The following is a 16,242-nucleotide window of genomic DNA, read 5'->3' as shown; positions in this document are numbered from 1 at the left end:
TTTCCTTAATAATGGTTTCCACCAATTTACCCAGTATCGACGTCAGACTGACTGGCCTGTAATTTCCCGGATCTCCTCTGGAACCCTTTTTAAAGATGGGAGTGACATTAGCTACCTTCCAATCCTCAGGAATGGAGGCAGATTTTAAGGAAAGATTACATATCTTTGTCAGGAGATCCACAAGTTCACAATTGAGTTCTTTCAGAACTCTCGGATGTATGCCATCTGGGCCTGGTGATTTTTCAGTTTTTAAGTTGTCTATCAGTTTTAGGACCTCCTCTCTCATCACCTCAATCTGACTCAGGTCTTCCAACACCCCTCCTGAAATCAGTGGTTCTGGAGTGGGCAAGCACTTCTCATCTTCCACAGTGAAGACGGAGGCAAAAAATGCATTTAGCTTCTCAGCCATTTCCCTATCATCCTTCAATACTCCTTTTACCCCTTGGTCGTCCAAGGGCCCCACTGCCTCCCTGGCTGGTTTCCTGTTTCTAATGTATTTGAAGAAAGTTTTATTGTTGGTTTACCGCTCTGACTGTCAGGAAGTTCAGTAATCTGGATGTTATCAGGGCATGTTCCACAGTGGCGAGACCTTTTCTGCACAGGTAGGACTGCAGCTGGCTCACCAGCCAAAACTGCTGGAAGGCACCTCCATCCACCTTTGCCACCTGCTTATCCAACAGGAGGCCCAGGTCCAGGAGTACCCCCAAGCTACAAACCTGTTCCTTTGCGGGGGGGAGTGCAACCCCATCCAGACCCAAGAGGTAGCCTATTTCCCTGATCAGCCTCTCCCTCCACCAGTAGCGCCTCCGTTTTGTTGGAATTAATATGAGAATATCTGTTTTCTGGATTAGTTTTCCTAACTTTCTTTCCCCCCGTTTCCAGGGTATGGCTTTTACATTAAAAGAACGTCAGATGCTCGGGCTCCAAGGACTTCTGCCTCCAAAGATAGAGACCCAAGACATCCAAGCCATGCGCTTCCATAGAAATCTGGCCAAAATGACCGACCCTTTGCAAAAGTAAGAGTGTGCTAGAGAAGTCACTTGAATGGCTGTTCACTAGTGATGAAATGGGCTTTTGCTGTGGTTTGGACATGTGTTGACCAGGACCGTTTCGGCACAGGTTATTTGCTCCGGATTCAATGCTGTTGGGAAGCAGGTGTTCCTGCCCCCCCCCCACTTCCTCACAGCATCTTGGTGCCTTTGTGCAACTTCCAGGCTTTCCCTTGCTTTTCTCCAGTACAACCTGATTGGCTGCAGAGTTTTGGAAAAGATCACAGCAATACTTCAATTGCCCTCATGTGGCTGGGAAAGTTCAGGCTTCCCCCACCCACCCCGCAGCCGTTTTCCCTGTCCCTGAAGAAGTTGCTTCCTCCCCTGACCGTCATTATTTCGCTATAACATTCTAACAATCTCTTTATCAGTTTCTCTAAATTCCCAGCTTTCATTCATTTCATAGAGAGCCAGTTTGGTGTAGTGGTTAAGTGCGCGGACTCTAATCTGGGAGAACCGGGTTTGATTCCCCACTCCTCCACTTGCACCTGGCTGGATGGCCTTGGGCAAGCCCTAACTCTGGCACAGCTGTTCTTGAAAAAGAGCAGTTTCTGTCAAGAACCCTCTCAGCCCCACCTGCCTCACAGGGTGTCTGTTGTGGGGAGGGGGAGGGGAAAGGAGATTGTAAACCTTTGGGTAGTGAAGGGCAGGGTATAAATCCAATCTCTTCTTCTTCTTCTTCATTTTCCTAAAAAGTCCGTCTCTAGCCCCTTTCATTACGGAGATATAAGGGGAAAGGTGTATTTCCACAACAAAAGGAACTAGGGACTTACTTTTAAATGGAAGCAGGGAATTCAGTGTGAACTGCTACAGACTGTTATAAAGTTATAGTGATGGTATTCGATTGCTATTTTTTTTAAAAAAAATATGGAAGAGCCCAGGAGAAGAAGAATGGCCACTGCTGGGAGATTGGGGCAGGGAGATTGCAGGGAATGCTGCCACGTGGAAGCCTCGTTACCACTGCTCTGTCTCAGCAACCAAAGCAGCGGCAGGGAAACCGCAGAAGCCTGTCCCCTTGTGGAAACCACTCCAACTTGCCCCATGCCAGCTACAAAAAGTCAGCTTGTGCTGAATTCACTAGTGAAAGCGATTGGTTAAACCAGCTTTTAAAAGTGCTTGGTAAGAGGACACTTCCCATTGCGAGAAGGTGCTGCCATTGAAACACCTCCTGTAAGAATATTTACTTGGCTTGCTCTTTGACCTTTCTTAAAGTCTGTTGTATCGAAGCCGCACATCTCTCCCTTTTGCCAAATATTCCTGATGCGTTTTTAGTGGTTGGCGGTCCTTGCGAAAGGGACCTCCGCCTTTCAGAACACACTGCCGGTGTGTCTCATTCCCCCCTACAATGTGGTTAGTGTTTTTGGAGGTCATTACTTCATGGGGTCGCCATAATTTGGAAGCAACTTGATGGCACTTAACACACATGCACAGGCACGGTTCACGACTGGCTTGTTAATAAATGAACTCGTTTTGGATTCAGGTTCTAACAGAACGGTGGATAACTTGCTCATAGAGCAGAGTTTCACACAGAACCGCTTAGGAAGGGAGTGCTGCATCTTATCTTTAAACGGTGACTAACCACCGTCTCCTTAGTTTATGATTAGAAATGGATCACTGCAGCCCAATCGAGTTCATGTTTTATTGCAAGCAAATCCAAGTGAGTTCATAGGTCTATGCCCAAGGGATTGAGCACAGAGCTGTAGCTGCAGACTAAAGTCATTTTTACTGAAATGCAATTAATAACCATGTATAGTATGTGGGTCTGTAACGCTGAATGCAAAACCTAGCCATAGTGGCTGAGGGGAACCTCCACATTCAGGGGCACTAAGCCTATGAATCCCAGAGCCAGGAAGCAACATCAGGGGAAGGCCTCAGCCTCCGTGCCCTGTTGTTGGCCATCCAGATGACCTACCCGGCCACTGTGTGTGAGACAGGATAATGGACTAGATGGACTATTGTTCTGATCCAGCAGGGCTCTTCTTATGTTCTTATGGAGGCCTGGCCTCTCTGCCCTATTGTTGGCCCTCCAGAGGAACTGGCTGGCCCCTGAGTGAGACAGGATGCTGGACCAGATGGAACATCGGTCTAATCCAGCAGGGCTCTTCTTATGTTCTAATGGAGGCCTCAGCCTCTATGCCCAGTTGTTGGCCATCCAGAGGAACCGGTTGGCCACTGTATGTGAGACAGGATGCTGGACCACATGGACTATTGGTCTGATCCAGCAGGGCTCTTCTTATGTTCTTATATACCATATTAAAAAGTTACCCTTCTTGCTATTTCAAGGAGCATTTGGAAGCAACTAAGTCCTGAGGGTGGTGGAAATTGCCATCAAGTTGCAGCGAACTTATGGCAACCCAGTAGGGTTTTCAATAGGGCTGCCAGGTGGGGGCGGGGGGCGGGTAAACCCCCGCTTTGGAGGCCCGATTTCCGCCGCCGCGGAATCAGGCCCCAGGGAGAACCACGCCCCCAATGTGATCGACGTCGCGCATCACTTCCAGGACGTGCTGGCGGCGCGTGCGCGCTTTGTGCGCACATCAGAAGAGAGCTCCCAGAGCCCGGCGACGCTCCCCCGCCAGTAAGGATATTCAACTTGGCAACCCTAGTTTTCAAGCCAAGAGATGAACAGAAGTAGTTTACCATTGCCTGCCTCTGTGTAGTGCCCCTGGTATTCCTTAGTCGTTTTCCCATCCAAAGACTAACTAGGGCTGACCCTGCTTAGCTTCCGAGACCAAGGAACTAATTCCTACTCTAGTAAAAAAGTTTTTGGGACATGTTTAATTTTTATCCAAATGGAAACTGTAAATGGGTCACATTTGTGTATGCTTTGGTCTAGTCGTGTACGTAATGCTTTGTATTGGTTTTTTTAAACGGTTTGGGTTTGGGGAGGGGATATTTGGCAGTGGGCAGTATCCAAATCTGACCTCTCTTCTTCCTCCCTTTCCCCGTCTCTGCTTAACTTATAGATACATCTACATAATGGGAATCCAGGAAAGAAATGAGAAATTATTCTACAGGGTATTACAGGACGACATCGAGCGGTTAATGCCGATCGTTTATACGCCAACTGTGGGCCTAGCATGTACCCAGTATGGACATATTTTTAGAAGGCCAAAGTAAGAGCGACTTGTGTATGTTTGTGAAATTACTGGTGAAGGCTGTTAGAATTACAGTTACTTCACCCTGGAATCTCAGAGACAGAGGACAGTTTCTCTTTTTTGCTTGCATACCTCTATAAGGCCGCTTTCACATTGAAGGAACATGTAGCCACTGGTCTAAATTAGTATGCAACCCCCACTTCCTCTTTCTCTTATTGATCTCCCCCCCCCCTTGAGTTCTTGGTCTCTCCTCTTTCTCTCCAACTTCCTTTTCCATCTGCTCTTCGGTTTCTCTTTCTCAAGTCTGTTTGCTTATTCTGCACCCTTCTTTATCTGCTTCTGTCTGAACTTTCTACTCGTTTGGTTCCCTGTTTCTTGGTATCTCTTTCTAGCTCTCAGTATGCCCTGCCAAGTTACTTCTACCTTCTGACTGCATTTACACACAGCCACGCTGACAACTTTTCCTTTCTCCTTAGAAGATGGTCTGTAAACTGTCTGATAATTTTGTTCCTGAGCAGCTCATGAGCATCCTGTGCCATGTTCATGCGCATTCTGTGCCATCGTGCTAGCTCAACCAGGTTCATCAGCAGAGTTTATTACGGTCAGAGACCCATCGCACAGCATACAGGAACAAACAAGACAGTCCCAGGTTACCAAAAAGCATTACAGAAGTGAGACATCATAAGAAGTTTTAAGGAGGTGCTACTCAACCAGTTGGGATAAGAGGGTCCACTTCCGAAATCCAACACAGTGCAGATTAAAAATATTAATGAATTGTACTTCTACAAAATTTAACATTTCTAGCCTTTTGCGTTGTTCTGAAGTACGGAGTTGATTAATAACTTTTTTTTAATTTTGCCACATGAATTAGGAACGTCTACCCTGAATTTTTGTAAAAGTCTGAATTTATACTCTCAGAAGAATAGTTGGGAAAGAGGAGAATGTTAGGACAGACGACTCCTTCTCTAGCTTCCCCAGTCTCTCTCTAGCTTCCCTGGTCTCTTCTGTTTGCTGAAGTATAGCTTAGAACACACTTCTAGGCACTAATGTTGATGAGACACAGTGCTATGAAGTGATTAGTGTGTAAAATTAGGACTGGGACCAGAGATCAAATCTCCAGTTGACCATGAAAGATCACCGTGGACCAGTCATTCTATTTGCGCCTAGCCCTGCCCAGTTGAGGGGAGGGGCCATGTGGTACAATGTGTGCTTCGTATGCAGAAGGTCCCTGATTCAATCCCCAGCATCTCCAGTTAAAAGGGTCTTCAGTCTTTGTAGACAACGTTGAGCTAAATATACCAGTGTTCTGACTTGGGGTAAGAAAGCTTCATTTGTCCATATGTACCTGTCAGAGCTTTTGTGAGGATAAAATGAGCAAGGGCGCATAAACTGCCTGGAGCTTCTTGGAGAGAAGGCATTGTAAAATGCAGTAGATGGTTAGCACTGTTGGATTACAGCAGGGGTCCCCAACCCTTTTCTGTCTGTGGGCACCTTTGGAATTCTACGGTGGCACAACCACAATATGGCTGCCTCAGGAGGCGGAGCCAACCACAATATGGCTGCCACAGGAGGCGGAGCCAACCACAAAATGACTGCCACAGGAGGCGGAGCCAACCACAATATGGCTGCCACAGGAGGCGGAGCCAACCACAATATGGCTGCCACAAGAGGCAGAGCCAATCACAAAATGGCTGCCACCGGAGGTGGAGCCAATCACAAAATGGCTGCCTCAGGAGGTGGAGATAATCACAAAAAGTCTGGGAGTGAGGTTATATAAATAGTAACTCTTCAGCATTTCAGGGAAAAGCTCTGTTTAACAGGATATCTTTTAATCTGCACAGCCAATCAGAAGCCCTGCTGGGAAAAAGCCCCACCTAGCCCTGCCCACTTTCTAAAAGCACTTGACAGATGCCAGGAAAAGTATCCACGGGCAGCATGGCACCCATGGTACCATGTTGGAGACCCCTGGATTATAAAATTTTGCTCAGCTTTATTTCACTTGACAGAGTGAAATGATGTTACTAGCTGTGAATGAGCTTAGATGAATTTTGCACATTCTAGCTACATACACTTTTCACAATACGTTTGACCTGTTAGGTGTTTGTCCGGACAATTCCAGCTAGCTGCATCTCATGTGCATTGTCCATTGTTGTAAAAAACAACCGTAAGCCGTCTTTCCAAATGATTTCTTGAGATATTATGCCGTTTTCTCTTATAAAAAGATATGGTGTAAAACAACCAACCGTCGATATGCTTTTGTTTTGTTTTTTACAGGGGATTATTCATTGCCATAAGCGACAGGGGCCATGTTAGATCCATCATAGGTAACTGGCCGGAAAATGACGTGAAGGTACTTCTTCCTTTGTGTGTTTTACCCTTCATGCCAGCCTGGATTCCCCAGGGACAGATAATGGATGACTTAAAAATAAGGGTGCATCTTTCTAATCTGGGATTTGGACCATAACAATCATAAATAACTTGTGAAAGCCGCTGTGGAGCCAGTTTGGTGTAGTGGTTAAGTGCGCGGACTCTAATCTGGGAGAACCGGGTTTGATTCCCCCACTCCTCCACTTACACGTGTCTGGATGGCCTTGGGCAAGCCATAGTTCTGACAAGAGCTGTCCTTGAAAGGGCACTTTCTGTCAGAGGTCTCTCAGCCCCGCCTACCTCACAGGGTGTCTGTTGTGGGGAGGGGAAGGGAAAGGAGTTTGTAAGCCGCTCTGAGACTCCTTTGGGTAGTGAAGGGCGGGGTATAAATCCAATCTCCTCCTCTTCTTCTTTTACCTCACAGGGTGTCTGTTGTGGGGAGGGGAAGGGAAAGGAGTTTGTAAGCCGCTCTGAGACTCCTTTGGGTAGTGAAGGGCGGGGTATAAATCCAATCTCCTCCTCCTCTTCTTTTACCTCACAGGGTGTCTGTTGTGGGGAGGGGAAGGGAAAGGAGTTTGTAAGCCGCTCTGAAACACCTTTGGGTAGTGAAGGGCGGGGTATAAATCCCATCTCTTCTTCTTCTTCTTTTACTTCACAGGGTGTCTGTTGTGGGGAAGGGAAGGGAAAGGAGTTTGTGAGCCGCTCTGAGACACCTTTGGGTAGTGAAGGGCGGGGTATAAATCCAATCTCTTCTTCTTCTTCTTTGTCCCATGTCCTGGCCAACTTGTGCTCCGCTTCCGGGTTTCTGAGACCTAACTTCATATTGCATGATCCTTGTGTCACATCCGGGTCTGCCAGATGGACTTTCTACCATAAGAACATAAGAGATGCCAATGTTGGATCAGGCCAAAGGCCCATCCAGTCCAACACTCTGTATCACACAGTGGCCAGAAATACCAGGGGCCTTCAGGAGGTCCAGCAGGGGGGCCAGGACATTAGAAGCCCTCCCACTGTTGACCCCCCCAAGCACCAAGATCTGTGCTATGAGTTTCCTACCAGGAACTCTGTTTCCAGTGGTGTGGGGGCCCAATTTGGGTCAGGACCAATGCTCCCTCTAAGCTGTGGAATCTTGTGAGCAAAACCTCTTCTTTGCGAGCTGCTGGCATTATAGTTGTGAGCGAGCGATTTGGCTACTGCGTAAATTAGTCTGCTCTGGAGCCCTCCTTCCTGAGCTAAGACAAAGATGTGTGAGCTGGAAGCTAAAAAAATGTGAGCTAGCTCACACTAACTCAGGACCAGTATGCTCAGGGAGAAGGGACTTTATTTATTTTTATATTCTTGTTTATGATTTCGATTTGTATCCCGCCTAGCCACAGGACTGGCTCAAGGCAGCTAACAACATTTAAAACACTAAGACAATAAATACATTAATAAATTAGGACTACATAACCACACTAGGTAGTACTAGTAATAATGGCAATGAAGCTGGCGGCATACACTTAAGTCTGTGCTGTCTTCTGACCTGCAGTGGCTCCAGAGGGCATTATTTGCCCCTGTTGGGCAAACCTACATTTGCCCCCTTGGCAAGGTTTTCTCAGGACCAAAGTAGACAATACTGCATCCCGAGACCGCTACAAGAAGAAGAGGAGGAGATTGGATTTATACCCCGCCCTTCACTTGGAATCTCAGAGCGGCTTACAAACTCCTTTCCCTTCCCCTCCCCACAACAGACACCCCTGTGAGGTGGGTGGGGCTGAGAGAGCTCTTGACACAAACTGCCCTTGAGAGAACAGCCCTGAGAGAACTCTGATTGACCCAAGGTCACATCAGCAGCTGCATGTGGAGGAGTTCTCCCAGATTAAAGTCTGCATTCTTAACCATTATACCAAACAGGGACGCAGTGCCATTTTAGAGTTTTTTAAACTTTGCAAAATACCATGGGAGCCCAGTCTTGCAGGGGAGTCATGTTGTGGGGGCAGGAAGTGCTCCTGTCTCCCACCTGCCCAGTGCTGTTTTCAAGAGCTGAAATAAGATTGAAAATGGCAGGGGTGGGAACAGCGCCTCATCACCCCACACTGCAGTCCGAAGCAGGATCAGGTCTCTGAGGGGTTTTGCAAAGTTAAGAAACAAACCCTGAAATGGCTCCATGTCCTGTGGTCGACCTGGGGGCACAGTATTGTCTAGAACATGAGCGGCCATGTTGGATCAGGCCAATGGCCCGTCCAGTCCAACGTGCTGTGTCACACAGTTACCAAAAATACCAGGTGCCATCAGGAGGACCACCAGCGGGGCCAGAACTCCAGAAGCCCCCCTAACTGTTGCCCCCCAAGCACCCAGAACACAGACCATCTAGACCTTGTGGCTAATAGCAGCTCAAGGACCTCTGCTCTTAAGATCATAAGAGAAGCCATATTGGATCAGGCCAATGGCCCAGCCAGCCCAACACCCAGGGATCTAGTTTGGCCCTAAATCCCAAAAGAGCATGTGAATTTTAGGGGAAGTCAGACAATAGAGTTTTGGACCTCACTGCTTCGACTTCATAGAATCATAGAGTTGGAAGGGGCCTTACAGACCATCTAGTCCAACCCCCTGCCCAGTGCAGGACCAGCCTAAAGCATTTCTGACAAATATTCGTCCAGCCTCTTCTTGAGAGCTGCCAGTGAAGGGGAACTCACCACCTCCCCAGGCAGCTGATTCCACCTTTAACCACTCTGACCAGTGTTCCCTCTAAGCTGAGTTAGTGTGAGCTAGCTCACAATTTTTTAGTCTCCTGCTCACACATTTTTCTCTTAGCTCAGGAAGGATGGCTCCAGAGCAAACTAATTTATGCAGTAGCCAGATCACTCGCTCACAACTTTAATGCCAGTAGCTCACACAGTAGAAATTTTGCTCACAAAACTCCACAGCTTAGAGGGAACATTGAATTTCTGACCGTGAAAAAGTTTCCCCTAATATCCAGCCGATACCTTTCTGCATGCAATTTAAACCCGTTGCTTCGGGTCCTCTCCTCTGCTGCCAACTGGAACAGCTCCTTGCCCTCCTCCAAACGACAGCCTTCCAGATATTTAAAGAGAGCGATCATGTCCCTTTTGCATATGGGAGTAAAAAAAAAATCAATTTTTCCACTTTTAAGGCTGTCGTAGTCACTGATGGAGAGAGAATCCTGGGCCTTGGAGATCTGGGTGTGTATGGAATGGGGATCCCCGTCGGTAAACTCTGTCTCTACACAGCCTGTGCTGGCATACGGCCCGATAAATGCCTCCCCGTGTGCATCGACGTCGGAACCGACAATCAGGTAAGTCAAAATGCTCTTCGTTCGAAAGTGCCGTCGAAGCTTTTGTTTATCCCAAAACATTATCGTGTACTTTCCAGTGCTGCTAAAGCTCGCTGACCCGAGAAGCATTGTTTTCGGCTGAGATCGAAGGTTCGCACTTGGTCAGAGAAATCACTGAATGGTTTCGCTTTGTAAACATAAGGGAGCACGTGGTTCAGGACCCCAGTGGCCTGTGCTGGGTTGTTTTATCCAGTTGACACTTGGAACCCAACGGCTGGATATGCTTCACATCAGTGATCCTGAACTCACTTTGGGCCATGTTCAGATGGAGATAAGTAGGTTGTCAGCCAGAACAATACATGTAGCTAGCAGATGCAGTGTGGAAGCCCGTGTGGCGTAGTGGTTAGAGTGCCTGAGTAGCATCCTGCAGACATGGGTTTGAATTCCCACTCAGCCATGGAAGCTTGCTGGATGACCTTGGGCCTGTCACGCTCTCTTTGTATAACCTACTTCAGTGTCCCAGCTGGTTGGTCAGGACCAAAAAGTGGGTCACAAAGCCTCTGAAAGTGGGTCGTGGGTCAGCCCTCCCTAATGGCTGCCCCCTGCCCTTCCCATTGTTCTGCTTTGTATTTCGGAAAGCAAGATCTGGCCCTGGAAACAGCATCTTCCATGTCACGCATTGGTTGGTATTTTTTTTCTTCACCGCATATACTAATTGATCAAGTAAAACATATTCTGATGGTTACTAGTTTCTTAGAAATCTTAGGTGGAGCTAGAGGGTGTAATGGAGAAGGAGAGGGTGGTCAAAGGCCGGAATGTAGCCCAGGCAAGCACAGTTTCGTCCGATCTCGAAAGCCAAGCGGGGCCGGCCCTGGCTCGTATTTAGATGGGAGACCTCCAAGGAATACCAGGGTCGTGATACAGAGGCAGGCAATGGCAAGCCACCTCTGAATGTCCCTCGCCTTCACGCCCCGCTAAGGGTCACCAGAATGGCTCAGTCACAAGTTCTCTCAGGAGCAGTTCTCGAGAGAGCTCTCTCAGCCCCACCTGGGTGTCTGTTGTGGGGAGGGGAAGGGAAAGGAGACTGTAAGCCACTCTGAGACTCCTTCGGGTAGTGAAGGGTGGGACATAAATCCAATCTCTTCCATTCTTCTTCTTCAGGGACATTCAGGAGGTTAGCTTTCAGTAAGCAGGGCTGCTTCTGTGAACTGGCTCTTGAACCTAATGGAGGGACTCAACCGCATCGCTATTTTGCCTTTCCTACAAGGGGCTCAGGGCAATGTGCATGGTTCCCCTTTCCTCCATTTTCTGCTCCCAACAGTGCTTTGAATCAGGTTAGGCCGAGGAAGAACAACTGCCCCAAGTCACCCAGTCAGCTTCATTGGCTGAGCAGGGATTGGAACCCAAGTCATAGTCGGGGGTTCTAACTGCTGTGGTACACTACCTCTCTGGTCATCTCCGAGGTGTTTGAGATGCAGATACTTTCTTCCAGCTGTGGGTTTGCTCTTTGTGGCGCCCTGAAGTCTGAATCGTGTGGGTTTGGTTGATGGAGTTTAGAGATGTAACATTTCCGGAAATTTTTTTTTTTTTTGGTAAACAAATTTTATTTTCTCAGGAATACAACATATAAAACATTTCATTCTATCAATTGTCTACCCCATTCCCAGTTCCTCCCCTCCCTCCAATGGCTTCCCACAATGCTTCCACCCCTGCTCCAAATTACTTCATATCATCAACAATATCAGTTTTTCATCATTACAATCTAAAGATAACATCGTTTGACTTAATATTGATCTAAACATATTAAGTTTTGTTTCACATCCCAGTTCTTTTCCAGATAAATTTTAAAATCATTCCATTCTCCAAAAAACTCATCGTCTTCTTTGTTATTCAGTTTTTTTGTAATCTTATCCATTTGTGCCATGAACAGAACTTTTTGTATCCATTCTTCAACCTCTGGTACCTTTTCTGTCTTCCAAAACTGAGCATAAATCATTCTCGCTGTCACTATCAGGTACCAGAGTAAAGTCTTTTTAGTCGTATTGACTTCTTCCATTTTAAGTCCCAAAAGCAGAATTTCCGGTGCTTTTTTAAAAGAACATTTCAATATTTTTTGCATTTCATTGTGGACTTTTGTCCAAAAGTCTACAGCTTTCTCACAAGTCCACCACATATGATAAAATGAGCCCTCATGCCTCTTACATTTCCAACATTTGTTTGACATATTTTGATTCATATTTGCAATCTTCTTAGGTGTCATGTACCACCTATACATCATCTTATAACAGTTTTCTTTAACATTAGTACATGTCGAGATCTTAATAGAGTTTTTCCACAAATATTCCCAAGTTTCCATATCCACTTCCTTATTCATATTAATAGCCCATTTTAACATTTGTTCTTTAACAGTTTCATCTTCAGTATACCATTTTAACAACACCTTATACATTTTAGAAATATTTTTTCCTCCTCCACTCTCCCATACCTTTTCAATTTCATTTTTTTCCTCTCTAAAACCATAGTTTTTTTTGTCAGATCTAAAAAGATCATAAATCTGCATATATTTCAACCACTCATATTCATATTCAATTTCATTCTGCTTTTTCATTACCCACTCTGTTCCCTCTTTTTTAATTAAATCTCTATATGGCAACCAGTCTCTACCTCGCTGTCTTGAGTAAGATATCAACACTTCTACTGGTACAATCCACAATGGTCTTAAGTCACTCTGGTACTTCTTATATCTTGTCCATACCATATACAAAGCTTTTCTCACCAAGTGAAGTTTAAAAAAACTGTCCATTTTTATCTTGTCATACCATAAATATGCATGCCAGCCAAATCTACAATCATGCCCTTCCAACCCCAACAATCTGTCATTTTCAAGCTTCACCCATTGATCCATCCATGTTAGACAAACCGCTTCATAATATAGTCTAAGATTTGGCATTTGTAGACCTCCTCTTTCTTTGGCATCACAAAGTATTTTCATTTTGATCCTTGGTTTCTTGCCTGCCCAAACAAATTTTGACAACTCTTGTTGCCACTTGGCCAACAAATCCGTTTTATGCAGAATTGGTATTGTTTGGAACAGGAACATCAAACGTGGTAGGACATTCATTTTTATAACTGATATTCTTCCCATCAGTGATAAGTTCATTTTATCCCATTTCTTAAAATCTTGAGTCAGCTTAGTCCATAATTTCTCATAATTATTCTTATATAGGTCTATATTTTTTGCCGTTAATTCAATTCCAAGGTATTTTGTTTTTTTAACTACTTCACATTGTACCAGTTCTTGTAGTTCCACTTGTTTTTGTTTGATCATGTTTTTACATATAAGTTTTGTTTTATTCTTATTTACGTAAAAGCCGGCCAATTCTCCAAACTCCTTTATTTTTTGAAAAAGCAATGTCAATTTTTCTGTTGGGTTTTCCACCATAAACATTACATCGTCTGCAAATGCTCGATATTTGTATTGGTGTCCTTTATGTGTCAAGCCCTTTATTTCTTGATCGTACTGTATTTTTTGTAAAAGTATTTCCAATACCCAGATAAATAATAACGGTGATAACGGACAACCTTGCCTTGTTCCTTTCTGTACTTTGAAGTTATCTGTCAGTTCTTTATTCACATGGCATGAAATTATCACAATTAGCATATTAAAAATATAGTGTATCCAAACAATTATTTCAAACAGAATACCCACCCACATGCAAAAACAAAACTGAAACTTTTTTATTTTCTTCTGACAATCGCACCTCCTAAAGGAAGAAATGCATCTTGTTCTTGCATTGGAGGGTTCAGTTTGTAACCTAGGACTTGCTTGTCCTCAGTGCACAGAAATTAGATCAATCTGATACCATATATATATATTTTAGAAATGATTTGGAAAATATTTGAACACCTTGTCTTAAAATATTTTATTCATCATGTTAAAATCAAACGTTCCATAATCAATTTTTTTTCTTTTTTCAATTTTTCCAATTTTTCGGAAAAAAACAAAAAGGCTTCAGGGAAAAAATGGGAAAAAACCGTTTTTTTCCTGCATTTTTCCGGTTTTTTCCCGGGCCTTCACATCTCTAATGGAGTTACAAGGAAGAGGTGTTAAGGGAGCTTGTCCCTGCCATTGGAAGAGCTGATGCTGTCTTACCGTGGCCTTTTATCGTTGGCTTCTGATAACAGTTTCTACCACCTTGCCCTAGGGTTTTAAAGTGTCCTTTATTAAAGTTTTCTGCTGAAGTAAAAAGGCTACTCGAAAGCTACTGGAAACTTCCTTGTTCCATGGAAATGGCAAGAAGTGTCAGTCCGTAGCTTGGTGTGCCAAATATTGATTGATTCTTTTATCGCTTTCCCCATCTTTTTCATTAGACTCTTCTGCAAGACCCATTCTATATGGGGCTCTACCAGAAACGAGACCGGTCCCAACTTTACGACGACCTCATCGACGAGTTCATGGAGGCCATTATAGACAGGTATAAATTCTGGATTTCTTTATTTCCAGTATTTTTAGTCGACTTTTCTCACTGAACATAAGAACGTAAGAGACGCCAATGTTGGATCAGGCCAAAGGCCCATCTAGTCCAACACTCTGTCACACAGTGGCCAGAAATACCAGGTGCCATCAGGAGGTCCACCAGTGGGGCCAGGACATTAGAAGCCCTCCCACTATTGGTCCCCCCCAAGCACCAAGAAGACAGAGCATCACTTGCCCCAGAGCCCCTATCTATACCTTGTGGCTAATAGCCACTGATGGACCTCTGCTCCATATGCCTATCTAATTCCCTTTTGAAGCCGTCCATGCTTGTAGCCGCCGCCACCTCCTGTGGCAGTGAATTCCATGTGTTAATCACTCTTTGGGTGAAGAAGGACTTCCTTTTATCCGTTCTAACCCGACCGCTCAGCAATTTCATGGAGTGCCCACGAGTTCTTGTATTGTGAGAAAGGGAGAAAAGTACCTCTTTCTCTACCTGCTCTTTCCCATGCATAATCTTGTAAACCTTGTAAACTGAGGCCACAGGCGGATCACACGGCAGAAATCAGCGCAATCAGTCCGACGGTGCATCTAATGAGCAATGTAATCGGTGCATCTAATGAGCAATGTAATTGGACTAGGAATTTTGAGATTTTGAAATCGAACTGCTGTCTGAATGAAGCATAAGCATTAATCACGATGTGTCAAACAATGCTGAACATGGTAGTACAATGCTGAACATGGCGTGTTTTCCTGGACCCATCGGTTATGAGGTAGCCCTATTCCCTTTGCAAAAATGTCCTCCTAAGCATTCTGTTTTACGCAGTTTGCAAAATGCCAGCTCATTCAGTTTGAAGACTTCGGAAACCAAAACGCTTTCCGCTTTTTGAGGAAGTATAGGGAGAAATACTGCACCTTCAGCGACGACATACAAGGTGAACCGGGCCCTTCTGGTCTTCTCGTGGATGTCTCTCTGGTTAGACTCAGCTGTCAGGCAGGCCAGGGAAAAATGTGCCAAGTATTTTGTAGATATCAAAACAATCAAGTAAAAAAAAACCAAACCACTAGAATCCTAGAGTTGGAAGGGACCTCTAGGGTCATCAACCCACTGCACAGTGCAGGAGATTCACAAATACTTCCCACCCCCAGTGACCCCTGATCTGGGCCCAGAAGGGGACCAAAAAACAACAACTACCCTCCAGGATCCCCGGCCAAACTGGCCTGGAGAAAGATTGCTTCCTGAACCCGAAGTGGGAATCAGCATTTCCCTGGTCGTGTAAGAAAGGGCCACGAGAACTAAGCACTGAGGCAACCCTTCTTGCCCTCCCTTCTCACGATCTGCCTAAGGTCACAGAATCAGCATTGCTGTCAGGTGGCCATTTAGTCTGTTTGAAAACCTCCCAAGAAGGAGAGGCCACCACCTCCCGAGGAAGCCTGTTCCACTGAGGAACCGCGCTAACTGTCAGGAAGTTCTTCCTTATGTTTAGCTGAAAACTCTTCTGATTTAATTTCAACCCGTTGGTTCTGGTCTGACCTTCTGGGGCAACAGAAAACAACTCTGCACCATCCTCTAGATGTCAGCCCTTCAAGTACTTGAAGATGGTTATCATACACCAATTTGGTGTAGTGGTTAAGTGCACCGACTCTAATCTGGGAGAACCGGGTTTGATTCCCCACTCCTCCACTTGCACCTGACTGGATGACCTTGGGCAAGCCATAACTCTGGCACAGCTGTTCTTGAAAAAGAGCGTTCAAGAGCTCTCTCAGCCCCACCTACCTCACAGGGTGTCTGTTGTGGGGAGGGGAAGGGAAAGGAGTTTGTAAGCCACTCTGAGACACCTTTGGGTAGTGAAGGGCGGGGTATAAATCCAATCTCTTCTTCTTTTACCTCACAGGATGTCTGTGGTGGGAAGGGGGAGGGAAAGGAGTTTGTAAGCCACTCTGAGACACCTTTGGGTAGTGAAGGGCGGGGTATAAATCCAA

General features: G+C 45.5%; 1 protein-coding gene across 1 annotated transcript in view; it reads left to right on the top strand.

Moving 5' to 3' along the window:
• The window catches only part of ME2 (malic enzyme 2, NAD(+)-dependent, mitochondrial), a 55,273-nt gene that overhangs the window by 20,027 nt on the left and 19,004 nt on the right, over positions 1-16,242 (top strand). The window contains exons 3-7 of the mRNA XM_015425026.1: positions 883-1,016; positions 4,013-4,162; positions 6,419-6,494; positions 9,645-9,806; positions 14,157-14,260. Of these exons, the coding sequence (XP_015280512.1) occupies positions 883-1,016; positions 4,013-4,162; positions 6,419-6,494; positions 9,645-9,806; positions 14,157-14,260 (626 nt within the window). The remainder of the gene's footprint in view (positions 1-882; positions 1,017-4,012; positions 4,163-6,418; positions 6,495-9,644; positions 9,807-14,156; positions 14,261-16,242) is intronic.

The sequence above is a fragment of the Gekko japonicus genome, unplaced genomic scaffold (genome assembly GCF_001447785.1).
Source record: "Gekko japonicus isolate JY-2015 unplaced genomic scaffold, Gekko_japonicus_V1.1 scaffold2383, whole genome shotgun sequence".
Lineage (NCBI taxonomy): Eukaryota > Metazoa > Chordata > Lepidosauria > Squamata > Gekkonidae > Gekko > Gekko japonicus.
The sequence above is the reverse complement of the archived record's forward strand: the minus strand, read 5'-3'. Positions and strand labels throughout refer to the sequence as shown.